At 53.9% G+C, this 25836-nt stretch overlaps 1 protein-coding gene across 1 annotated transcript; it reads right to left on the reverse strand.

The window, feature by feature from the left end:
- Positions 1-13351: 13351 nt before the first annotated feature.
- LRFN3 (leucine rich repeat and fibronectin type III domain containing 3) lies at positions 13352-20311 on the reverse strand. The gene is made up of 3 exons (XM_059903913.1): positions 19367-20311; positions 16370-17806; positions 13352-13980 (listed from the first exon to the last, which is right to left on the reverse strand). The coding sequence occupies exons 2-3, from the start codon at positions 17788-17790 to the stop codon at positions 13515-13517; spliced, it is 1887 nt and encodes a 628-aa protein (XP_059759896.1). The 5' UTR covers positions 17791-17806; positions 19367-20311; the 3' UTR covers positions 13352-13514.
- Positions 20312-25836: the final 5525 nt, after the last annotated feature.

Raw genomic sequence — 25836 nt, forward strand, 5'->3', positions numbered from 1 at the left:
CTGGAGCCCTGAGAATTTGAGGGTGCTGGGTACCGGGAGTGGAGGCTGCTGGGTGCTGGGGAGCCATAAGAGCACTTGGGGAGGGGCTTCCCTGGTGGCGCAGTGGTTGAGAGTCTGCCTGCCAATGCAGGGGACACGGGTTCGAGCCCTGGTCTGGGAAGATCCCACATGCTGCGGAGCGACTAGGCCCGTGAGCCACAATTACTGAGCCTGTGCGTCTGGAGCCTGTGCTCTACAACAAGAGAGGCCGCAATGGTGAGAGGCCTGCGCACCGCGATGAAGAGTGGCCCCCGCTCGCCGCAACTAGAGAAAGCCCTCGCACAGAAACGAAGACCCAACACAGCCATAAATAAATAAATAAATTAATTAAAAAAAAAAAAAAAGAGCACTTGGGGAACTCCTGACTCCTAAGTGGCAGGGTGAGCTCTTAAGAGATGTGGAGAGGAGTATGGACCATCGTGGGCTCATGCATCAGGTCTTAGCAACATACACCTTCTGAGCTTTCCTTATATCATCTCATTTAATCCTCACTACAGCCCTATGGGTTAGGTCTTTACATCATCCCGATTTCACAGATGAAGAAACAGAGGCCCAGAGAGGTTAATTTGCCCAAGATCATATAAATGACAAGTGGTCAAGTTGGGATTTGAACCCAAGCCATCTGGCTCCAGAGTCCATTGTCTTTTTATAGTGATGAAAGGTGCTGAAAGGTGGCTTTGTACATCCATAACCTCCATCAGTTTGCCCTGCTAGCAACCACAATTAAATATAGTCTAGCTCCCACAAGCTTCCAACCAGAGCAATGTCCCTAAACCTTCCCTGAGGAAAAATCTGGGACATGCCAGTGGCTGCATGTGGTCCCAGGATATGTCCAAAGCTCAGAGAATTTGGAGGTTCCAGATGCCAGGGTTAGGGGACAATAAACATAGCCAACATTCCTCATATGACACTTACCATGAGCTGGACTCTGTTCCAAGTGCTTTTCATGTGTTAACTCGTTCCCACCTCACAGGAGCCTGATGAGGTAGGTGCTAGAGATCTGTAATCCCTCATCTACAATCCCCCAATGCAAAAGTGGTCTGAAGACTGAACGATGTTTTGTGTGTTTGATGTTAGAACTAAATTGGCAGCAATAGCCACTCACATGTGGCTGCTTACAGTCTTAATTTATCCCATTTGGTATGAATATTCAGACATGTCACTGCAGAGATGTTAATATTTGTGATTTTGTAACACCCACTAGGGGTATTATATAATATGTGGCATTTGCATGGTATGACCCTTTGAAATCCTAAAATCTGAAATGCACCTGGCCCCGATCATTTTAGCTAAGGGACTGTGGACCTGTATAATTGCCTCCATTTTAGAGATGACAAAAATGAAAGACAGAGAAGGATGGGGTTTCCCAGGATTCTGTACAGTGTGATTCTTACCCGAAAAAACTGAACTCCTGTTTGACGGCAGTGACGATGATGTCAAAGATGTGCGTTGCGACAAAGCATGAGCTGTCTCCCTCCAGAGCAGGCGACCCACAGCCGGAAGGAAGGGAGGCCTCTGGGTAGGGTCTGAGGGCAGTTGCTCAGCATGTAGGCGCAGCCCCCAGGCATGGGGAAAGAGTAGCCATTCAGAGTGTAGCTGTATGGTAACCCAGAGGCCCAGCAGGTACCCCCTGTGATGGTCCCCTGCCCATTACTAGAGACAGCCACTATCTCTTTATTTATTTATTTATGGCTGCGTTGGGTCTTCGTTGCCTCATGGGCTTTTCTCTAGTTGCGGTGAGCAGGGGCTACTCTTTGTTGCGGTGCACGGACTTCTCATTGTGGTGGCTTCTTTTGTTGCGGAGCACAGACTGTAGGCACGTGGACTTCAGTAGTTGTGGCACTGAAGGGCAACTACTGAGTCCACTGCCTCTCAAGGCAAAGGGCTCAGTAGTTGCGGTGCACGGGCTTAGCTGCTCCGCGGCATGTGGGATCTTCCCGGACCAGGGCTTGAACTCGTGTCCCCTGCATTGGCAGGCAGATTCTTAACCACTGCGCCACCAGGGAAGTCCCAGCTGCTATCTCTGGTTTGGTCACAGACATCATTTTGGACCCAGACACAGTTTCAAGTTCTGGTTTCCCCACAGCCACAACCTCTAAGCTTGGCTCAGTCACTGCCACCACCTTGAGCCCCGGCTTGGCCACTAAGGCAGTTTCTGACCCAGACCAAGACACTGTCTTGGATTTGGACTCTGGTTCAGCTTTGAGCATGGGCAGGGAGACAGGTGTAGGTGCTGGTTCAACTACAGCTACAGATTCAGGCCAGGGTCCATTCACAGCTCCTTGTGCAAGCCCCAGCTAAGCCATGGCCACAGGTAAAAGCCCTGGTTCAGGTGTGCTCTCTGATCCTGGATTGGCCATTACCAGGGTTTGAGAGTTGGACACTGTTCTGGAGTCCCTCAGAGATACTGAGTTGGAACTGGACATGGTCTTGAATCCATATGTGGCCTGTGTGCTAGGCACACACTTAGCCTTGTGCTTCGCAAAGGTGACATGTGGTCCCACTGGAGCATGCATAGTCCTTATAGGAGACTGGGAACTGGAGTAGCATCATTAGGGAAGACGCTAGGAGGGAACGAGATTCCATGGGAGGGTCCACATCCTCCTCAGTCAGAATATCTGGAGATGAGATGAGGAGAGGATGCCACAGAATTGAATCCTGGCATTTAATCTTATCCCTGACCTGCCTCCACACCCTTGGCATCCAGGGTCCCTGGCACTAAAGACTCAGCATTCAGAAGCTAATAGGGTTCCCAGTCTAAAATGAATTGGGGCCCATATCAGCGGAAAGAGAAGGCTGGGGCTGAGGGACAATACAGAAATGATCAGCACAGCCTGGGTGTAGAATAGGACTTTGATGAGTTGGCGAGCACAGGCTTTATCTAAAAACAGCCATATCAATTATTTAAAAATATCTGTGCCAGTAAGTCCAAACACATCTGTAGGTTGATTTTGGTCAGTGAGGACTTGCAACTTGCCCTGTTAAGCAGCCTTAAGAAGTGTGTGTGTGTGTACATATCCTGTGGGAATTAGAGACATATATCCCCCCCTAATTCCCAGGGAGGGGAGTTATTTTTTCATAGCTGTTAGTTCATGAAGTTAGCCATCTACAAAGTGAACTTTAAAGAAATAACCTTGTTTGTTCTGTAAGGCTTTGCACATTTTCCATCAAGATGGGATATAGAGTTTTGGTGTGGATTAGAATATGAGCTTGCGTGTCAGCTCCCCAGGGTAAGGGTGTTGTCTATGTTGTTCATTGTTGCATCTCCAGTGCTTAGGACAGGCCTGGCCTGAGGTAAATATTTTTTAAAATATTGAAAAATAATAACAGCAAATATTTACTGCGTGCCAGGCACTGTTCTATTAACTCATTTTTAAAAATGCCATAAAATCTTATGATGTTGTTGGTATTATTACCACACTTCACAGAGGAGAAAATAGAGGGTCAGAGGGTGAAGTGATGGGCCCAGGATCACATGACTTTAAGCAGGATTTTAATCCAGGTCTCTTGGCTCCAGAGCCTGGCTCTGAGCCGTTATGAATAAACGAATTGAAGTCCATGTCTTTGTTTCTAAGAAACCCCAGCCTTTGAGTATCCCTCACTTTTCTCTCATCTTCCTGTTCTCCTGCTGTTTTTCAGGACAGAAAGAGATTGGATGGGAGCTCCTTATTCCAGGGTTACGGCAAAATCCCGATTCCCATAGCATAATTCAGGACTATGGTCAGCATCCGGTTACACTGAGTCTGCGTGGAGGGCCGCGTTCTTGGTGGAGAGGCACATCTTCCCTAGCATCCTGAGCGAATTTTGGGATCACAGCTGCCACCTGCTCCGTGTGCAGATTTGGGTGGTGATTTCTTGACTTCAACCTTCAACCGCTTCCTGTATAAAATGGGAGTAATAAAAAGATCTGCCTCCACGGTGGCTATGAGATTTACATTACGTAATGTACATATATATAAAAGCACTTAGCTCATAAGTCTTGACTATTTATAAGTCTTTGTGAGGCAGTACAAAAAGCAAAACAAAACAAAAAGGTGGTTAAAACCTTGTGCTCTGGAAGCAAGTGGACTGGGGTTCAAATCCTGGCTCTGCCACTTTCTAGCTGTATGAATTTGGCAAAAGATTTGAATTCCAGCCTTTCCCCCTCCCTTCTCCAGGAAAAAAAAAAGCAATTATTACAATATTATTATAGAGCCTACCTCAAAAGCTAGCAGGAAGGTTAAACACTCAACATTAGCTATTAGTATTTTATCCCATCTCCCACCCCATTGTTCACATTTTATACTGTAATAAAGAAAAAGAGCGTGTGACCTTCAGCAGTAACTTCCTGTTTGAGCCCAGTGCCTGGAATATAATGTGGTGCACATTTAACAAATTGTAACTATTATTATTGTTATTTATTCCATAAATGTTTAGTGAGTGTTGGGCACTTTCATAGGTGCCAGCGATACAACAGTGCAAAGCATTTTTGTAAAGATCTGACGTCATGGAGCTATTTGGGGTGATGGAAACGTTCTATAGCTTGATCTAGGTGATGGTTACATGGGTGTGTACATACATGTGAAAATTCACCAGGCTGGATACTTTAAAGCTGTGCAATTAACTGTGTATCTTAAAACTATATTACCCTCAAGGAACTAATACGTAGCAAAGAAAGAGAATAAGTAAGTATATACAAGTTTATATGTGCTATGAAAAAAAGCAGGGAAGGGCTAGAGATTGTAGAGGTTGGGGAATTGAGATTTTAAATTGGGCAGTCAGGTTGGCCTCAGTAAGAAGGTGACGTTTAAGCAAAGACTTGAAGGAGGTGAGGGAGCGACCCATAAGGATATCATGGGGACAACCAGTGCAAAGGCCCTCAAGCAAGGTGGCCAGTGTGGCTGAATAGAGTGAGGGAAGGACAAGAGAGGAGATGAGATCAGGAAGGTAATGGGAGCGGATCCCGTAGGGCCTTATAAAGCACTTTGTTTTTGCTGGGAGTGAGGCGGAATGATTGCATGGGAGGGACGTAACTTGCATTTAGAAACTGTCTCTCTGGCTGCTATGTGAGCAACAGAATGTATTGTTATGATTTTCTTCGACTCTCATCCCCAGAAATCCCATCACGTGCCCACCTCCGGACTCTCTTGGGCCCCAGGGCTGCTCACCCACCGCCGGCTACCCGACGACCTGGATCCGGAAGCCCCCGCCATGGGCGGCGCTTAAACTGAACACTCAGAAGGACGCCTCGTGCGTCTCCAGGCTGTGCACGCCACTGTGCCCGCGACCCGGTTCTTGGGCCAACTCGGTTCAGGCGAAGCCCTGAGCCGGGGCTTGGCTGTGGCCAGAATGCCGCCCGTGATGCGGCTCAGGACCGGCGGGGATGAAGCTCCAGTGCAGGTTGGGCAGCGGCCGCCGGTTGGGAAAGCCTGGCAGCTCCATGAGCGCTAAGCTTAGACTGAACGCGCCCATTGGGAGCCCGAGAGAAAAGAAAGGATCGTAGGCGACGCCGTCGAGGGCCGCGGCCCCGGCCAGAAAAAGCACCTGCAGACGGGCCGAGGAGCGCAGCACAAGCGGGCGCACCAGGTCCACGTCGAAGTGCAGGAAGGAGCCAGGGCGCAGAGCCCGCGCTCCTTCGGCGCCGCCTCCTCCGCAAACATCGGCCGCCGGGGCTGCCAGCCGCCAAGTGCACAAGGTCTCGGGGCCCCGGATACGCCAGCGCGAACGGAGGCACGGCGTAGACGGGGCCCCAGAGACCCTGGGACAGCAGTTTGGACACGTAGCCACAGGCCTTGTCTCCCTCTTGCAGGCGACAGTGACCAGTCAGCAGCGCGACGGGATGAGTGGCCACCACGCAGGTGCCCGACAGGTCTTCTGAGCTCTGCACCTGCAGTGCCTGGAAAGGCTCAAGGTGTACGAGGAGGGGCCGGCGGGCAGCGTGCTCGACGCCGTCCAGCAGGACCCGCACGGGAGGCGTGAGGCTCAGGCACGTGGGCCGAGCGCCTGCCACCACGGCAAACTCCTTGTGCGGGTCGTGGGGCTGCAGCGGCGGCGTCACCACCACGTAACGAGTACCCAGCAGGTGGCGCGGAAGAGCCAGTGCCGTGTCCAGGGAGGCGCGCCTACTCGCGGTCACCACTGTCACTCCCATCGGCCGCGACGCCTCTAGGCGCACCTCGCTGCCCGCCGCCCGCCGCGAACCCACGCAGTGGTGCATCGGGTGCGCCCTCACTAGCACCAGGGGCCCTTTGGGCGGTGGCGACACCTACAGCCGGAAGTTGGCCTTCTCAGCGCCGGTACTCCAAGAAAGCCATGATGAAGTCACGGCCCTGGAAACCTACAAACGCAGCCCCCGGGCCTGAGGGAACCGGGAGGGGATGGGAAGGCGTCAGCATAATCCGGTGGATTTTGAGGCCAAACACATCATATTCTAATGCTGACTATACCACTCCCTGGCCATGTGAACTGTGGGCAAGGTATTTAACCTCTTTGGGCCACACTTGCCTCATCTATAAGAGGTAGTGTTTAGCCCACACTTCACAGAGATATGGGAAGATTAGACGAGATAATATACGTAAAGGCCACGGAACAATGGTATATAAACATTAACTTAAAATAAAGTTGCCTCCATTGGACCGTCGTCCCAGAAAGGCCTGACTGTTCCCCTTCCCACAAGCAGTTTGGCCAATTCCTTGTCACAGAGTCTCCCCAAACAGTCCTTTGTCCCAGCTGGCCAGGGCCCTGTCCCAAGAAGCTCCACTGTGGCCAATCCCCTGTTGCAGAACTTGCCAGGCAGCCCTCCAACCCCAGACGGCACAACCAGTCCTCTGCTGCAGATCCAGACCAGCTCACCAGCCTTCTGCATCTCCCATGGGTCACTCACCCCATAGGAAACTCAGGGCACCGAGGCACAGCGGGGCAGGTGCTCACACACGGGGCAGCCGTGGCTGGAGAGGGAGTGGCCAGATCCAGGCTAGTCAGTGCAGTCTCTCCTGCCACTCTGCCCTCCAGCCCTCCTACTGCAGGAGTGGAAGGGGACACAAGAGGAATCCCAGAGAAGGGCTTGCACCTCCAAGCCCCAGGAAAAAGGCAAGATTGGGGATCTCACCTGCCAGGAGCTAGACTGAGGCCGGGCACATTGTGGGGGCATTTATAGTCCCAGATGCCTGGGCCTGGCCCTCAGCACTCTCCCAGGGTCAGCACACTGATGTCCCCATTAAAACTGGCTCCAGCCTGACCTGGTGCCATGGATCATAATAAGGCCTAATTATGTGGGCGGGGTCAGGGAGAAGGGGCAGACAGACAGAGAGCGGAGGGAGAGGGACAGAGAGGGAAGAGGGGAGAGACAGAGATGGGGAGGGGAGAGGCAGAGATGAGCAGAGACACTGAAAGAGGGAGAGGAAAAAATACAAGAAAATTACAGGGAGATGGAGAGACGGGTGTGGGGAGAGAGACAGGCAGAGTCAGGAATGTAGAGAGAGCTGAGAGTGGTGGAGAGATGTAAAGACCAAGAGAGACAAGAAAGATATTTCTTCAGAGGAGGGCCTTCGAGTGTGGAGGCAGTGGTTGTGTTTGGGGGAGGTGACGGCTCCAAGTTTGAGACAGAGAATTACAAATCAGGGGATGGACGGGAGCAAGGCAAGAATACCATGGTTCCTCAGAAGAGAGGAGCAGGGCTCCTGAGCCTGCTGAGGAGGGAGAAGCTTCAGGCTTGAACTTTTGGGATCCTGGGAAGGAGGGCGCCAGGGTGCCAGGAGCCTTTGGGATTCTGCAGAAGGAGGGAGATAGAAACTGGTTTTCTGTGTGTGAGGGAGGAGGACTGGGGACCTGAAGGTGGGGGCTGGGGCCTGGACCCCTAGGGCTGGAGCCAGGCGGGAGAGGACACCATGTGCCCAATGTGGAGGTCTGGAGGATCGGGGGGTGGAGCTCCCCAAGGGAAGACAATGGCTTCCAGTCACTCCCGTCGTCCCAGAAAGTCCTGAGCCGGAGAAGAGTGGAGCCGCACGGTCCATGGAGGATCCGGGAGGAATGGCAAGGCTGGGGCTCTAGACAGGGAAAGGCAAGGGACCTTGGATACAGTTTCCAGCCCCTCCCTCCCTCAGGTCCCAGGAGCCTGCACCCCTAGTCCCTTTCCCCCCAGAACCCTTGCCTTTGGTGGGAGGAGTAGGGGGAGAATTCAAGAAGGAACCGACTTTCTTTCAGTAGCTTCATTTCACACCTGCTTAAGATCCTTCCCAGGCTCTTCATCACAAGCAGAGGAGGTGAGGGAGGGCATAGGGATCAAGGTGAGGGAAGGTGTGGGAGTATAAAGGGGTGGGCCTTTCAGGGAGCAGTGATTCCCTTCCAGCCTGAGGTGGAGAACATATGTGCTAGACTTTTTTTTTTTTCCTGGTCGCGCCACGCGGCATGCAGGATCTTAGTTTCCAGACCAGGGATGAGTGGAGAAGCAGGAAGGCGGTGAGTTCCCAGCCCTGGGGACCACAGCATTCAGGGCTGTGGATGAAGAGGAAGTTCCCAAAGAACTGATGTTTTATCCAGAGTGAAGTGTACCCCAGGGGTTCCACAGAGGTGAAGCCACAATATACCGAGAATAAAGTCCTTTGAAGTCTCACATTTTATACTCTAAATTCTCATCAATTTTGCATTCACCTCCATCAGTCTATCCATGTGAGTTCTCATATAAAAAGAAGATTTTCAAGTACTTACCAGTGACACCCTTTAACCTACCCTTGTGTACTCCCCTCCCACACTCAACAGTGAAAATCTTCAAGTGAAAATGAAGCTCTGGGTTCAGCCTGTGGCTGTGGAATCTCCCCAGCCCGTCTCCTGGTACACTGGGGTGTCTGTCACCCAAGCATTCAAGGCTCTTCAAAAGCCTAACCAGTGGCCAGACACTCCCAACCCCTCCTAAGGCAAATGAGCCTCCCACCTTGACCTTGTTCTGTGCCATGTACCCCTCCCCACCCTCCCCACCATAGATCTAAGGTCCAAACCCGATCCTGCCCCTCCCGTGGCTCCAGTGCCCCTGGTGTGGAGTCACAGTTCGTAAGCCTGGCAGCAGCGTCCGCCCACTTCTTAAGCTCACCTGTCACCGTCCCCCCTTCTCGCACTCTGTGCTCCAGCTACACGGAACTTTGACCAGCTCTCCAAGTGCACAATCCTCTCTCTTCCCTTCCCTTCCTTGCATACAATGTTCTCTCTCCTTGGAAGACCCTCTCTTCTCCCGGCTCTCTTTGTATATCCTTCAAGTGTGCAGGGCCCAGTGCAAAGTGAAAATGTGGAGTCCCTTGTTCAAAAATCATTAAGAATTTCATGATGGTGACAGCAGGGCATCAGCCAAGCACAGCGTCCTTTTAAACACAGGGTGCTGCGCGACTACACAGGGCACGCTGCCATGAAGCCGGCCCTGCCTTCAGGAAATCTTGGATTCTCCCCACCTCCCATTCCAGGCTCAGTTAGGAGCCCCTTCTAGGCTCCCAGAGTCCCTTGGGCTTAAACAGGCCCTAATCATTTTTGCCTGTGCTTCCCCCATCCCAGCCCTGACCACTCTGAGCTGCCATTGTTTGGTGAGTGTTTACTTCCTCCACCAGACTTGAACTCTATGAGGGCAGGATCTGGGGCTGTGTTGGTCACCACTGTGTTCCCAGCATCACTCTGCACAGGTCAGGGCAACACTGAGCTTTGATACTTAACCTTGTTTTTGTGAGGCATGGTCAGGGAGGAACCAAAGGCAGGAGCCATGCCCAAGTTCAACCTAGAAAAGAAACATCCCCTTTCTGAGGACCCTTTGTCTGATTCTCCCACATATGTGCCCAGGTAAAGAGTTGTGAATGCTTGGCATTAGCTGAGGCCTCTCAAGGGATCACAGGTATGTCCAGACCCTCAGGGCCTGTGGGGGATTAGCCACACCCAGACACATGGGTTGGATCTGGCAGGACCCAGACAGGGGAGAGTCCTGGTACCAGGACTACAGTGTCTTCAAGAAAATGCTCCAATAGCCTGGTGCTTTGGCCCCGGGAAAGCTGGTCTCAAAAATGTGCAGGGCATCCTCAAAGCCAGATGGAGGATGGACAGTGGAAAGGATAGCATTCTCTGAGCCCAGGAAACTGGTGGACTCAGCCAGGCAATGTTGGACAAGCTACATTTTAACTTTAAATTCCAGACACGTGACCATTTGTCCACAGTTGTATTGTTTCTGCCTGCGGGTGGGGGATGGTCCAGGCATCCTGTGCGGGAGGCAGAAGGGGACCACGTTAGAGGGACCAGCCTGCCCCCATGGGCCTCCTCCCACCTCCAACTTCTGAATGTGTAATAAGCTACCACTGGGTGTATGTCCGCCTTCTGGGCCTGCATTTCCTGTGTCCACATTCCCCCCCGACCAGCCATGGCCTCAGTCCTAGCACCTGAACCTAGAAAAGGTCCTTAATTCCTGCACTATAGGGAAGTCAGCTCCCCCTTCTAAGGAATGGGTCCTTGGGTATCAGAGACCTAGGCTCTACAACTCTTCTTCCCGGTCTCTGCAATCTTGCCTGAGAACCGGGTAGTTGGACAGTGGTCCACACTGTCCCCTTCTGTGTAGGGGATGGAGGCCTCTGGTGAGGTAGTTTCAAGCCTCTGAATCCATCCACTTCAGGTCCCAAACTCATCCGGCCACTTTTCAGCCTGGACCGTCACAGTAGCCTCCGCCCTGGTCTCTGTGCTTCACCTTTGTCCTGAACATGCAAACAGAACTGCCAGCTTCCTTGAGATCAGGGAGCATTACTCTCCTCACCGCCCAAAACCCTCCAATGGCTTCTCGTGCCACTGAGAATAAAGCCCAGGCTCCTCCAAGCCACCTACAGGGTCCTGCATCATCTGCCCCCTTCTTGCTCTCCAGCCTTAACATGGCATCATTCCCTTTTTCCTCACCCCACTCCAGCCCCCTGGCCTCCTGCAGTGCTGTTCCACTTGTATGGAATGTCCTTTCCACCCACTGTGTAGTTAACTCCAACCTGAGCATCTCAGCAGAGGCGTTACTTCCTCCAGGAAGCCTCCTTCAACCTTTCTTCCTGGGTCAAGTCCCCCGGTTATAGGGTCTCACAGTTCCAAGGCTCTCTCCTGCATGACCTGTCTTGTCACCATACGTGCTTTACACCTGCTAATTTGACCCTTGTTTCCCCCACCAAATGGTGAGATATGGGAGGGCAGGACAGGCCTGTATTTGTTCAGTATTGAATCCCCAGCGCGTTGCACACAGTGGGCACGCAATAAATTGTTCAAATTTTAAAAGGAGGGTTGAGGGGTGGCGCACTCTGGCTCCCCCTCATGGCAGCAACTGGTATTTTGTAGTGGGCGCTAGGTATCCATCCTCCCACTCCCTGGGCCCTTTTACCCACGACACCTAGCTCTCCCTGATGGCTTCACCTGACCTCAGCCACCAAGGGTAACAAACAACAAGAAGAAGGAGGACTCGGGATGCTGCTGGAGGACTCAGGAGTCAGATCAGGTCCCTGGGACTTAGGTTGTTCCCTTGGCCGACGTAGGATCATTTCCAAGGCCTACACCCATCTAGAAAGCTTCGCCAGCATCTAGGATGTTATCCCACGAGGACAAGTCAAGTGAGCCAGATCATGAGAATGGCCCATCCAGTCTTGGGCTCTCTTCACCATGCCCCTCACACATCACTGCAGAGAAGAATGACAGGACCCGTGTTCCCTCCACATCTCTGCCTCTGGACCACTAGAGGTGGCCTGAAGTCAGGGAGCGCTGTCCTCTTACTGCCGATCCCATTCCTGGATCTCCGGTGAGGCTCAACATTTCCAAGGCCCAGGGTTTAGTCCTGCAAACCTCCAGGTCTGGTGTCTGAGTCGGGGAGCCTAGAGCAGACCTAGACTGAGTGACGACCAGCCCTGGAGAGACGTGGGGCAGAAAGGCCCAGATCGACCTGAACCAGGCTCTAGACCCCGAGAATCACAGGGTCTACACTCCCTGTCTATACTTTCTTCCCTCCTACTCTCAGATCAGCTGGATTTGGCAACTGCCCAGCTGATCCCCTAACACTGCTCTCGCTGAGGTCACCGCAGCCTTGATATCATTAAACACAAGAGTCACTTGGGTCTGACTTGCCTGGTTTGCTTCACTCCATCCCTTCACCTACTGCTCCTATTTAGTCATTTTTAGTCTAGGTTTTTATTTGCCTGTCCTTTAAATAGGGAGAATTTGGTGGCCTCAGTTCCCCATCACAGCTGACAGAGCCCTCATTTCTGTCCCCAGTTCCAGTCTTAGACCAGGGGTCCTAAGGCCTCCTGGCTGCCACGCCTTGGTGGCACGCCCATCCTCTGGGCCCCCCATATCCACCAAGTTCCAGAGGCACTGGTGGTACAGTGGTGAGCACAGCTGCCTTCCATATCCACCAAGTCCCACACTGGCCTCAGCATTTTCCCCAAACCTGCCCCTCCTCCCCGGTCCTGTATCAGGGCAGCTCCACTGTCCCTCCCCTGGCCAGAGCCCTGGGCCTCACCCTGGACACTTCTCTCCCCCACAGCCCTTCAGCTCCATAACCCATCCACTCAGCTTCTTGAATGTCTCTCTCACCCACCCCCTACTCCCCTCCCCCAGGCTGGCCCTGGTCCAGCCTTGTCCTCGCCCACCCAGGTCCCTGCCCTGGTTTCCCCCAGGCTCCCAGCCTCAGTCTTCTCCTCTGGTCCACCCTCCTCATAACGGCTAGAAGGATCTTCCTAAAGCCCAAACCTGACCCCCTCCCTCCCTTGCATAGACTCCTCCGTGGCTCCCCAGTACTATCAGGCCAGAGTCTGAGCTCCTCAGCCTGGAGGTCCTGAACCCTGCCCACCCTTCCTGCCTCACTTCTACCACAGCACCCCCAGTGCCTGGCACTTCCTAAGCCCTTGCTTGTGCTGTCCCTCTGCCTGGAACACCTTTCCCACTGCTCTTTGCCCATTTATCTCCTTCAGACGTCATTCTCAGATCACGTCTCCTTCATGAAGCCCTCCCTGACCACACCCTGGGCTGAGACAGGCCCCTTTTCTGGGCTCCTGCAGTCCCCTAGGCGTCCCTCCTCACCACGACTCTGCTTGCTCTGAGCTATCACCGTCTGAGGGGCAGGGCTGGGGGCTGCCTGAGTCACTGCAGCACCACCCAGCACAGGGCAGGCCCAGAGAGGACACTCAAGGAATGTCTGTTGGTTAAAGGGATAACCATCCTCAGCCTCATCCAGGGACTTCAGACAGAACTGGGGGGGTGGTTCTCTCCCCGGAGGGGGCATCCCAGCTCCAGACCCCTGAACGATCCCCCAACCCCAACAGACAGAGACAAGGGCAAGGGCCCAGGCCCAAGCTTAGAAAAATAGGACTTTCTTGTTGTGCCCCGGTGCCCGCGACACCCTCCCCATCAGAGTTTTAAAAACCGTGAGCAATTTGGTGAGTCTGAGGCCAGGTCCCACGGGGTGTCTGGGTCCTGCTACCCCTGGGGCCAGAAGAGCCATAGAGGTGGGCGCGAAGCTAGGGTCCCGTGGGTTCGTGGCTGGGCCCCCAGGGCTCACAGTCCAGCTGGACCACGGTGTGGGCCCTGGGTGCGGCCGGCTCAGGAGCCGGCGGGGCCAGCGTGGGGCCCAGGGCGCCATTGGTCTGGGAGCAAACGCTGCTGACAGGCGCAGGTGCCTTGGCCTTGCCCGGGGGTTGGCCACCGTGCACCTTGTAGCGCATGAGCAGCACGAAGATGAAGACCAGTACCGAGGCCACGATAACACCACCCAGTGCGATGATCATAGTGCCGCCCAGGAAGGGTGCGTGTGGGGCCCCGCAGGGCCGCAGCGCTGGCTCAGTGGAGAAGCGGTGGCAGCCCACGGGCCGTGTGGCTGTCAGCCCCGTGGCGCCGTCCTCGTACACGGCTAGCACACACAGATCGTAGGTGCGGCCTGATGCCAGGTCCGTCAACAGGAAGGAGCTGCTGTCGGCTGGGATCATCCTGGAGGGACAGACAGGTGGGAGTCAGGTCTCCAGCTGCCCAGCACCCACCCTGCACTCTGCCCCACCCCTCCGGGCTGGAGGATTTCCCCCCAGGCCGCTGTCTCATTTCACCCTAGCCCCTGAGTTCCCTGTAACCACTACTGGAATTCCCTTTGGTCTGATACCCATCAGCTGCCCGATATCCCTCCCTCCGTTCTGTTAGCCTGTTTCACCCTCTCATTTTCCTGCTGCTCGAATACCCACGTGATCTCCCTGTGGCCTTAATGCCCAAATTCCCTCTAGTGTCGCTGCCCGCTTCCCCTCTGCGCTGCTGCCCAGCTTCCCGCTAGCCCCACTGCCCCCCATGTGGGGTTTCATTTTATACCCCACTGTCTGGTTCCCATCCTGCACTGCCCCCCAGTTTCCCACCAGCCTGCAGCCCAAGTTCCCTCTAGCTCTGCTGCCCAGCTTTGCTCCACTCTCCTGCCTGACTTCACGCTGGTCCCCCCACTCTACTCTCCCCTAGCTCACGGCCTGAGTCCCTCCAGTTTACTACCCCATTTCCCGCCAGCCCACCACCGAGTTCCCTCCAGCCCTGCTGCTAGACATCTCTCCAACTCAGCACCCAGTTTTGTTCTAATGCTGTCTGGTATCCCTCTAACCTGATGCCCATTTCCTTCTAGCCACATCCCCCCACGCCCATCCAATTTCCCTCTAATCCCACCTCCCAGTCTCCCTCTAGACCTTCACCTAATTTCCCTCTGCTCCTCTGACTTTCCTCCAGCAGGTGCCTGGTTTCCCTTTTCCAGCTGCCTGACTTTCCTCTAGTGTTAAACCTAGAATTCTCTCTAGTCTAACCGCCTGATTCCCCCATAGTGCTGATGCCCGATTTCCTTCTAACCTGCCAATGAATGTCCCCCGAGCCCCACTGCCGCTGCTGTGTTATTATTACCATATCCACAGACTGCTTTCCAGTGAGCCCTGTCATCTGGCTCCATTTTCATTAAACTGATGTGCCTCAGTCATCACTGCTGAGTTCTTTTTCTCCCTGTTGCCTTATTTCTTTCCAGTTCTGTTCCCTGATTCTCTTTTATCTCTCTGGACTGGTTTCTATTTATCCTTATCTTTCCCATTTCCTTTTATCCTTAGTACCCAATTCCACTATATTTCCTTTTGTAGCATGGCACCCTCTTGGAGATTTAACTTGTTTTATAATCTCTGTTTTATTCTTAAACTGCTTTAATGAGGGAACTCCGTGATTATCTCTAGGAGGGTGATGATCTAGGAGAGCATTTGTCCTGTCCCCTGCCAGGCAAGGTAGATAGGACTTGTGTGATTTTCAGGTGTGGGCCCTCCATGGGATCTACTGAGTACCGCTGTCTGCGAAAGGGAGTGGAAAAAGCTCGTTGGATTTCCAGGACTGAAAAGGAAATCAAGTGACTATCTTTTGAGGTTTGGGCTTCTGGGGAGGCACAGGGAACCCAGGTACTGGGTTTACAAGGTGAAGACCCCAGGCCTTGGGAGGCCCAGTCCTCTGCAGCCAGGTGTCAGGGACTGTACCCTTGGCCCAGCCTGGCAGTGAGAACCGGGAGCCATCCACAGGCATCCGTGCAAGGCTGGACTTGGGTAAGAAGTGTCAGCACACCTGGATGAGAGCCACCACTAGTGACATGTGGCCACAGCAGATGTTCCAAGTGCTCTCCGGCTTGGGGGCAGAAGTTATGTAACCCGCCTCTTGGAGTGTGTAAACCCCAAGTTTTGTGTTTGCAACAAGAGAAGGGAGAAGAGAGTCCCCAGCAGTGGCCGACTGAACATTCCTGTTCACCCAGAGGTGGAGCTTGAACTAGGTTTAATTTGATTTAGAAAACCAAAAGTTGAGATGTCACCACGTTGGAACTCCAAACACATGGAGCAGGTCACACTGCACAAACCCAAAGCCTAATCTCTATGTAACCTCCTGCCTCATTTTCCTTTTAACCTCTGGTCTGAGTTCCTTTGCAGCCAGGCTGCCTCACTGCATTTTTCCCATGATCCGTGTACTCTCCTGCTTGATCTCTTTTTCTTCCTGCAGACTGGCTTGAGTCTAGCCCTGTCATCTGGAAATACCTGGTTTCTCCTTACTACTTAAGTTGGTTTGTATCCCCTCAACGTTGCCCCTCACCCCCAATTATCTTTTTACTCTTCTGGCCTGATTACTATTTATTCTTGCTGCCTTCTTTCTTTTTACCACTGCTGCCGGATTTCTTTTACCCTCTCTGCCTGATTTCTTTTACCTCTGCTGTCTGATTGCCTTTGTAACCTTGCAGCCTCATTTCCAGTGCTGCAGCCTGGGGTATCAGTAGGTGTTCCTCCAACCCTCCCTCCACCTCGCTCCCGCACCCAAACTGCCCGCCGCCTGGACCCTGCACCTGTAGACGAGGATGTCGTCGGCTGAGCTGTTGTACTGGATTTGGTACATGCGGATGCCTGGGATGGGCCGCTGATCTGGCCACTGGACTAGAGCAGCTGTGGCCCCATGCTCAGTCACCTGGACGCCACGGTCGGTAGGGGGCCCAGCGTCAGCCGCCTTGGCGGAGGCAGAGACCGAGGCGGCAGAGGGCGGGGTGAGGGCATCAGGATCCCCGTCCCGCGGGGGGTCACAGCTTGTGCTGTTGGCTAGCTGGGGGGGCGGCGGGGGGCCCACGGTCAGCTCCACAGCAGCCGTGGCCTCGCCAGCTGCATTGGCCGCGATGCAGGTAAAGATGCCGCCATCGCCCGGCTCGGTGATGAGCAGCTCCAGCGTCCCGTTAGGGAAGGCGCGAGCTCGGCTCGAGTTGCCCAGCAGCCGGCCCTGGGGTGACACCCAGCGCACGCGGGGCTCGGGGTCGCCCACTGCCCGGCAGCGCAGGGCGGCTGGCAGACCGGCAGGCACGGCCAGGGGCGGCGAACGGTGTGTCACCACGGGGGGCTCGCACACAAACTCCTCCTCACCCACAGCCCAGAAGTAGCGGCCGCCCAGGGCCGGCGGGGAGGCGCAGGCCTCGAGGTCGTCCTCCCGCGCCAGCCGCCGGAGCCACACCAGCTCGCAGTTGCAGTGCAGGGGGTTCCCGCCGAAGGCCAGCACCAGGGCGGACGCGGGGGAGCCGCGGGGCCTGGCCAGCAGCGGCAGGCGGGAGAAGAGCGGGTCGGGTGGGATGGTGGTTAGGCGGTTGGAGGTCATGTCCAGCCGCGCCAGCTTGTGCAGGCGGGAAAAGGCGCCGGCGGGCACGGAAGCCAGTAGGTTGTGGTCAAGGCCCAGCGTGTTGACGTTGCCCAGGCGGCCCAGCGCCTCCCAGGGCAGCTGTTCGAGGTTGTTGTAGGAGAGGTCGAGGTCCTCGAGTGTCTCAGCGCAGTCGTCCAGGGCCCCAGCCGCCAGGGCTGCCAGCTGGTTGTTGCTCAGGATGAGGTGGCGTAAGTTGACCAGGCCGCGCAGCTGCCCCTCACCCAGCGAGGTCAGCCGGTTGCCGTCCAGGTGCAGAGCGCGCAGGGCGCGAAGGTCAGCGAAGGCGCCGGCGGCCACGTGGCGGATGGTGTTGCGTGACAAGCTCAGGTGCAGTAGGCCCGTCATGTTGGCCAGGTCACGGCGCCGCACGGTCGCGATGAAGTTGTCCGCCAGGCGCAGCTCGGCCGCCCGGCGGTCCAGCGAGGGCGGAACGAACAGAAGGCCTGCCCCCGGGCACAGCACGCTTAGGGGCAGGGACTGTGTCTGGCAGCGGCAGCGGCGGGGACACGGGTTGGGTGTGGCTGGCTGGGGTGGAGACGAGGCGGGGGCCAGCGGCAGCAGGCAGAGGAGCAGAGGGAGGACGGCCATCGCGGGCAGCGGCGGCCTGCAGGGAAGAAGGGGGGAGTTAGGGCGGGCTGAGGCCAGAAAAGGGGGGGCCAAAGGGGGTTGGGGTGGTCTGAGACCAGAAGAGAAGGTCACAGAGCAGAAGACTTGGTCAAGGATGGTCAGAGAGAGGACTGGTCAGACAGATCAAAAGCCAGAGGAGACGGTCAAAGACTCAGAGAGATGTTTCACGGGGGAACCGAGGGAGCAGAAATGTGCAAAGATGGTCAGGGGGAAGGGAGGTGATTAGAAACGGTTAGAGACAGTCAGAGAACAGGATCAGTAGTCAGGGTGGGTAGAAGGTAAGCCAGAGAGCTTTAGACGTGGTCAAAGAGAGATACTCAGAGATGGCCAAAGAGAGAAGAGTTGGTCAGGGTGGTGGGAATGATTAGAAGTAGCCAGACGTGACCAGAGAAGACAGGTGGTTAGAGATGGTCAAGAAGATCAGAAGTGGACAGAGAGGGGAAGTGGCCAGGGGTGGTCAGATCCAGGAGAGATGGTCAAAGATGGTCCAAAATGGTCAAAAGGCAGAGAGGCAGTCAGAGAGAGGAGGAGAGGACAGACATGTCAGAGACAGCTGGACATGGGACAGCTGGTTAGGATGATGGGTGTGGGGAGAGGTCATCAGAGAGAGGAAAGGCAACCAGAGATGTTAGAAATGATCAGAGAACACCAATGAGCAAGAGAGACAGAGAGAAGAGAGGCGGTCAACAAAGGCCAGGATGGCCACAGACTGGCAGCTGGAGTCAGGAGTGGGTGGAGGGCAAGAGAGATGGTGAAAGATGGTCCGAGAGAGGAAAGGCGGATAAAGGAAGTCAGAGAGGAGAGACGGATGGAAACGGCTGGAGAGAAGCGTGGTAGAAAAAGATGTCAAAGATGGTCAGAGACAGTCACAGGTCAAGGCTTAGAGTCAGGGGTAGACACGGGCGCGAGAGCTGCTGAAAGATAAGAGAGCGGTACCTTGGACAGCAATGTCAAAGGTGGTCATTGAGTGAAACAGTAGACAGAGGTGGCTGGAGAAGCTGTGGACAGGGGGGTTAAAGATGATGATCAAAGACAGACGTGGCAGACAGAGACGGTCATTGAGAGGAGTGGTGGCCAGAGGTAGCCAGAGAGAAGAACAGTGGACAGAAGTGTCAAAGATGATCAGAGAGAGGAGAGGTGAATAGAAATGGTCAGTGAGAGGAGAGGCAGAGAAAGGAGACTGGAGAGCGGAATGGTGGACAGGAGAGGCAGCTGGAGATGATCAAATAAGACAGATGGTAGGAAGACGCTGGAGAGGCAGCGGGGGGCGGGGGGGAGGGGGTGGTGGTGAGTGGGTCACAGACCTGGAGATGCCATCAACTGGGGAAGAGGAGGTCAGAGAAGGGCAGGGCTGGCCAAATGTCCAGAGAGTGCTTGAAGCAGAGCAGGAGCTGGAGGCAGACCCTTGTGAGGGGATATCTGTTTCCTGGGGAAACTCCAAAGGTGCCCAGGGGGACCTGGTAATCCTTACCTCCACCCCCAGTCACAAAGTTCCTCCCAAGTCCCTCCCCACCATGGGGTCTCCCGGTAGCCTTACCTGAGCTGGAAGCCACCCCAGGGAGCAGAGTCCTCAAGCTCCAAGGGGGTCAGGGGTCAGGGCTCTGGAGGGGGTGCCTGGTCATTCCTTCCCTGTCCCCAAGGCCTCTGTAGAGGGACTGTCTGTTGTGTCTCAGCTCAGATTTGTGGCCACGGAGTCTCTAGACCTTGATACTTTGGGTCCTAGATCTCCAAATATTGGGCCTCTAAGGGTCCAATTTTAGAGACTCAGGCCCCAGTTTGGGTTGCTTGGAGTCATGGTCTCCCAGCTCCAGTCCTGGGATGCTAAACAGTCAAATGGAGAGTTTAAGATCTGAGTCCCAAGCCCAGTCTTGGGATCCAATACTGGGGTGCTGGGTTCAGATACTGGGGCTCTGAGTCAAGATTTGCCCCAAATTTCAGCATTCAGGTTTGCAGCAAGGACTTCAGGCCCAAACTCAGGTTTAGGCCCTTTGGAATGCCAGGGTTCAGATCTTGGAATCTGAGGCCTGAAGTCTCAGGGTTGGGGTCCCAAATAGTGGGTTCCAGGGTATAGAAATGAGAATCCAGTCCCAGATTTCAAGGTCCCAGGCACAGAACTCAGAGTTCAGCTCCAGATTTGGGGTTTTAGATGCCAAATCTTGAGGTTCAGGCTCCAAATCTTGGGGTCCATGTTCCAATTCTTGGGGTTCAGGCTCCAAATCTTGGGGTCCCAGGGACTGATGTTGAGATTTCAGCCCCAGATATTGATGTTCAGGCTCCAGGTCTTGGGGTCCCAGCCCCAAATCAGGCTCCCAGGCTTGGGTTTTACCAGATCTCTGGATCCAATCTCGGGGTGCAGGCCCCCGATTTCGGGGTGCGGGTCCTGGATCTGGGGTGGCGGCGTCCCGACTTGCTTCCCGGGCTGCGGCGGGGGCTGGCCCAGAGGGAGGGGGGCGGCTGCGGTGGGGGCGGGGGGCGGCCAGGCAGCCCCGGGGGCCGGGGTGGGGCGAGGCCTGGGAGCAGACAGACAGGGACACGCGGGGTGGGGGCACCGCAGCACAGGCGGGGGCAAAGGGGGGAGGGGCCGCGCTCACAGACCCCTCCCCCGCCGGGGCCGGGGCGGGGGCCGGGCGGGGGCCGGGCAGGCGGGCCGGGTCCGGGCGCTCCCGCGGCCTCCTCGCCGGGAACCCAGGGCTGTGCGCGCGCCCGTGCTTAAAGGCGCAGGCCCCGCGCGCGCCCGCACTTAAAGGTGTAGGCAGGTCCCCTCGCGCAAAGGCGCGCCCCTGGCCTCACCTCTCATGGAGTCGTTCTGGCTTTGCTTCGGAGAGAGAATCCTTGGATAAAGAGAGAGTCAGAGAGACAGAGAGAGACACAGAGACTGAGACAGAGAGACACACAGAGATAGAGAAAGACAGAGATAAAAAGGCAGGCTTAGATTGAGGGACAGAGAGGAGTAGAATGAGAGAGAGGCAGATAGAGAGACAGAGAGATAGGAAGAGACACACATACTCAAGGAGAGATGGAAATACAGAGACAGTGACAGACCCAGAAAGAAAAAGAGAGACAAGAGACAGCACAAGTTAGAGATCGGGATGGAGAGAAAGTCAGAGAGACAGAGAAATGGGGGAGAGACAGAGACAGAGACAGACTGACCTGGGGCAACTCAGCTGTGAGGATGGGTACGTGTATATGTGTGTGTCCAGTTCTCATTCACAGCCTTGAATGTGGTTCTCCATCCCAGAGCCCCTGGCCCCCACAGAAGCCTGTATCCTTCTGTCCCTCTGCCTCAGCACCACCTCTCTGGGATGTCCTTCCCTCAGGTGGAGTTTCCTTTCTTGAACCCTGCCCAGCAACAAGCCTGATCTTTCAGGCCAGAGGGGAGACTCTGCTCCTTCCCAAGACTCCTTGCCCTGGCTGCAAGGGGAAAACTTGGCTCCAAGACCCTGTGCCCTCTGGATTTAGAGCTAGACTTCAAGATACACTCGCCAGATATCCCATGGAGGAAGGAGAAGATAGGAATTGGGAGTGAGGCAGGGGGCTGGCTGGGTTGACCCAGAAAAGTATGTCCACTGCCTTCCCCTCTCCCCAACTCAGGTCCACTGCCCCACAGAATATCCTACTAGAATTGTACTAACACATGACTCACCAGGAGTGGTGTCTTCCTGTGCTGATGCTTGTGGAGGATAGTGGAGGAGAGGATGGGGGGGTGGGTCCCACATGTTTCCTGGCAGATGGTGTTGCAGGAAGAGGGATGTGGGCCGTGGTCTACAAGCCTGGCCTGGGAACGTTGCTATTGGTTATAGCAACGTGGGGGACTTAATCTTTTGGGAGCCCTCGTCCGAAGGGGACACAGCCTTGGCTTGTGGTCATGGCCCTGCCCTGGGGGGACCTGATCACAAACCACCCCCGGGAACCCCCAACTGAGCAGAGGAGTAAAGTAACCTTGTTGGGGGCGGGGGCATGAATGCACATCCACCCTGGCATCCCTAGCTCTGCTGAAGGTTTCAGAACAGACTTTTGGCTCCTTCCACTTACGTGTATTGAAAAATTGCAGCTAAAATTAACTCAGCTCTAGGGTCCACCTTTCCCAATCATTAGCAAAGTTCATCAGTGCTCCTGGCCCAGCACAGCAGATATGGGTTTCTCAGACGCTCAGAAAAAGGGTGAGAAATTTCAGAGATGCTGCAGAAGTGGTGGAGGTGGGGGAGATAGAGGAAGATACCTGGAGACAATCCCAAACAGACTGGGATTAGAATTCAGAGGAACTGGCTGATTTGGGGTATGGCCCCACAAAATAGGCAAGGGAGGGGGAAGAGTGAGGCAGAGGAGGAACAAAGTTAATAGAAGGTGCAGACGAGGAATGGGTTACCTCTTTGGGCAACTGGGGCTCAGTTCTGCTGGGGAACATTGAGGAACCCTGTAGAAGACATCAGAATTGTCGTTCCTTCCCTTCCTTCCCTGCTGCAAAGTTCAGAGAGGCTCGGGCATTTATCCACAGAATCTTGCCCCCTTTGGTGATGACTGTCCCTTGGTGAGAGGGGGTGGTCCTGAGAGCCATCTGAGATCTGAGGTGGAAAAGCAGGGGGTTGACTTGCATGAACTAGACCCAAGGTCCTCACACTTTAGCTGCATCAGGATCACCTGGAGGACTTGTTAACCATAGATCTCCAGGCCCCAGTCCCAGAGTTTCTGATTTGCATTTCTACCTTCCCAGGTGATGGTAATGCTGCTGGTCCAGGGACCACACTTTGAGAACCACTGGGCTAAACCAGGAACATCTGCAACGTGCGTGGTACTGTCCCCCACACCTATGCCAAAACCTGGTGAATTGAGGGCATGCAGCACCCCAAGTGTGTGCCAAAGAAACCAACATGTTTAGAGACATAAAGAGAGATTTGGCAACAGAGAAGGGCAGAGGCAAAGCTCGCTAGTTCAACATTTACTTTGGATTTCTGGGCATGGTTGTGTGCTAGATGACACTGCAGTAAAAGTGTGACCAAGACAGCGTCAGGTCCTGCTTCACTGAGCTCACATTCCAAAAAGGAGAAAGACACATCTCTAGACAGCCCTGCGTGGTCAGGGAGGGGATGGGAGAAGCTTGGGCTAGAAAGATTGGGACTGTCATGACAGAAAGCCAGGCCATAGTGGTCAAAGTGTGCTAGGGGAAGCACAGGGCAAAATAATAAGGGCTCTGATGACAAAGCACAGGCCACAGTGGTCAGGGCTCTCATGGGGGAAACAGAGGGTGTGGGCCCCAGAACCAGAGTCCAACCCTTCTCCCCCCAACCCCCCCACCCCCAGAGTCAGGAGGGTTTCCTGGAGGAGGGGGTCTTTATACTGAGATCTGAAGGATAATTACGAATGAAGCAGGTGGGCAAAGGGACCCCCCTATGCTGTTTGTGTGCCCTCATGCCACAGCATGTGCAGTCTGGGGCAGTGGTCCCTGCGGTGCCTGAATAGCACCGTGTATGTGTCTGCATGTGCTGTAATCTCTCATTAGCTCCTGGAAGGGGATCCTGGTGGAATGCTTGTTTGGGGGACTCTGCTTAATTGCTGCATTTACTTAATTGCAACATCTGGAGAAGGGGACAGAAGCAGCGGAAACAGCCACAGCAGGAAGAATGAAGTTAAATTACCTGAGAGCTGATGGAAACTTGGGGGGAAGGGAACTGCTCATATCCACACACAGAATCTGCCCCAAAATACACATCCATACTCACACATGCACATCACATACTCAGAGGCTCACCAGAACGCACGTGGATACAGCAGGCACATGTAACTTATATCACCTGGACTCATGTTCAAATACAGGGGCATACAAAAGTGAATACTTAGACACACTTCCAAAACACACACACAGACTCACACTCAGACATGTGAGAGGTCACATGTGCAGAAACACACTCTGCACACAGATTCTCTCTTGTACACATGTGTGAGCCACACTCCCACACATATGCACAGAAACATATTCAGAGAGTCACATCAGACACCTCCATGGGATGGGCACACACATGCACATGCACATGTGTGCACACATACATTCAAACCAACAGACTCAGTCTGTCTGCCAAAAAGGGGTCGCTTTATAAATAAACTTAGGCCCCTTCCAAGTCAGGGGGTTGTTAGCGCAAGAAGGGATGGAGGTGGTATTTCCTTATCCTCAACTAGTACCTACCAACTCCTTGTACAACTCGAGTCCAGTCAATGGGGTTCATTGAAATTAGCTCGGCTTTGTAATTAGCACATGAATCAGAGCTGAGAACTAGGGACTCACTTTAAAGATCATGTCTGAAGGTGCACCCCCATATGGAGGGGTCAAAAGAGAGGGGCAAGGAGATGAGTATATCCTCTCCATCCACACCCCGTACACGCATACTAACCACCCTAAATCAGATTGATGGGTCCCAAGCAAGCACTGACTTCTACACAGCAACCAGGAGACCCTGTACATGAAGTTCTGCTGAACTACGTGGAAGGCGGAATGCAACTTTCAAGGTCTGCTTTAATGACTTCCAGCTATCAACATGGAAGAAGACTTCCATAAGAACATGGGGAAAGGTTTACATTTGTGCAAAGAATGGAGGGAAATATGCCGAAAACTTTTAACTAGCAAACATAGAGACTTTGGGCCACTGTATAGCCCTGCTCTGTGAAAGCCTGAATGCCACAGTTGGGGATTAGAGGCTCATTTTACAGAATGACAGGAGGGCTCAAGCTTTACTGATATCTGGGGCCAGAAAGGAAGGATCAGTGTATTAGTGAATGTAATGCCAGCTGCTGTAATAAATAACCCCCTGACTCTCAGTGACTTAATACAATAGTTTATTTCTCGCCACAGGTGTCCTGAGTGGTTGGCAGCTATCCTCCATCTGCTGATTCACATGCCAGATTTGTTAATCTTGTGCCTCCATTATTTCCTAGGGCTCAGAATTATTTGCTTCTACCTGGCAAATCGGAGGAGACAGAGTGGAGAAGTTCACCAGCTTCTTAAAAAAACTTGGCCCAGAAGTGACCTTCTACAGATTTCCCTTCTGCTCATATTTTATTGGAGAGATGCAAGGGGGGCTGAGAACATGTTTCTAGGCTGGGCAGCTCCCTCTCAGTCACAATTATGCAAGGAGAGTGTGGATTATAATGGAGCCAACATCAACCACCACCAGATCCACAACCTCAGGGGAGGCAACAGAAAGAGGCTATGGGATCTCCTTCCATCCACTACATGGAGTCCTGCTCCAGGGAGAAGTTCCCAGCCCCACACTGACCACCCACCCACCCACCTACCCTGGTTCCCTGCCTTTGGGGTGGGTGACCACAAATTTGACTCCTTTGAGGGCAAAGAGAATCTGGCTTGATTTGATAAATCTTTAGGTCACTGCAGAAGGATAATTGTGAGAGTCCGACACTCTTTCTCTAAGCATTTATTGAGCCCTTACTGTGTGCCAGGCCCGATGCTGGGACCATGCCCATGAATGAGACACAGTCCAGGCTTTGGAATTGTGTCTCCTCACAGGGCAGAAAGAGAACAGATGATTTCTGAACCTGTGCTTGTCGCTGTGATATTTCATTATGAACAAGATGGGAGAGACGGGAGGGGCAAGGAAATCACCAAGTCTGTCTGTCTGTTGGTGATGGTGGGGGTGGGGTTCAGGGAAGGGATGGGGGCAACATTTGAGGGGGTCACCTGGACCAAAAGGGGATAGAGCTTTCTAGGTGTGAACATAATCCCTGTGTGCAGACCCGTGTGCTAATCAGAAACCTATGATTCCAGTTCCTAACACAAACCACTGCTGATTCAGTGCTAATCAGAAATCTGATTCCTGTGAAATCTGATCCCTAATCAGAAATCTGATCCCATGTTCTGATTCATGTGCTAATTATAAATCTATGTTGATTGCAAACTCTGTCCTGGAGCAGGGCTAAATCACAAACTTGGGCAGGAACATGCGCTGATAACCATCAACTCAAAGAGATTCACATTGCTAATGGCCATCTAGAGTTGATTCC

This window comes from Balaenoptera ricei, chromosome 19, assembly GCF_028023285.1.
Source record: "Balaenoptera ricei isolate mBalRic1 chromosome 19, mBalRic1.hap2, whole genome shotgun sequence".
NCBI lineage: Eukaryota > Metazoa > Chordata > Mammalia > Artiodactyla > Balaenopteridae > Balaenoptera > Balaenoptera ricei.

Bases quoted from the DNA above. Each gene is read 5' to 3' on its own strand.
- LRFN3 (XM_059903913.1), bottom strand. From the start codon at position 17,790: ATGGCCGTCCTCCCTCTGCTCCTCTGCCTGCTGCCGCTGGCCCCCGCC. The intron at 13,981-16,369 runs GTGCAGGGTCCA...CTGTCCCTCCAG, and splicing joins GACGACATCCTCGTCTACAG to GATGATCCCAGCCGACAGCA.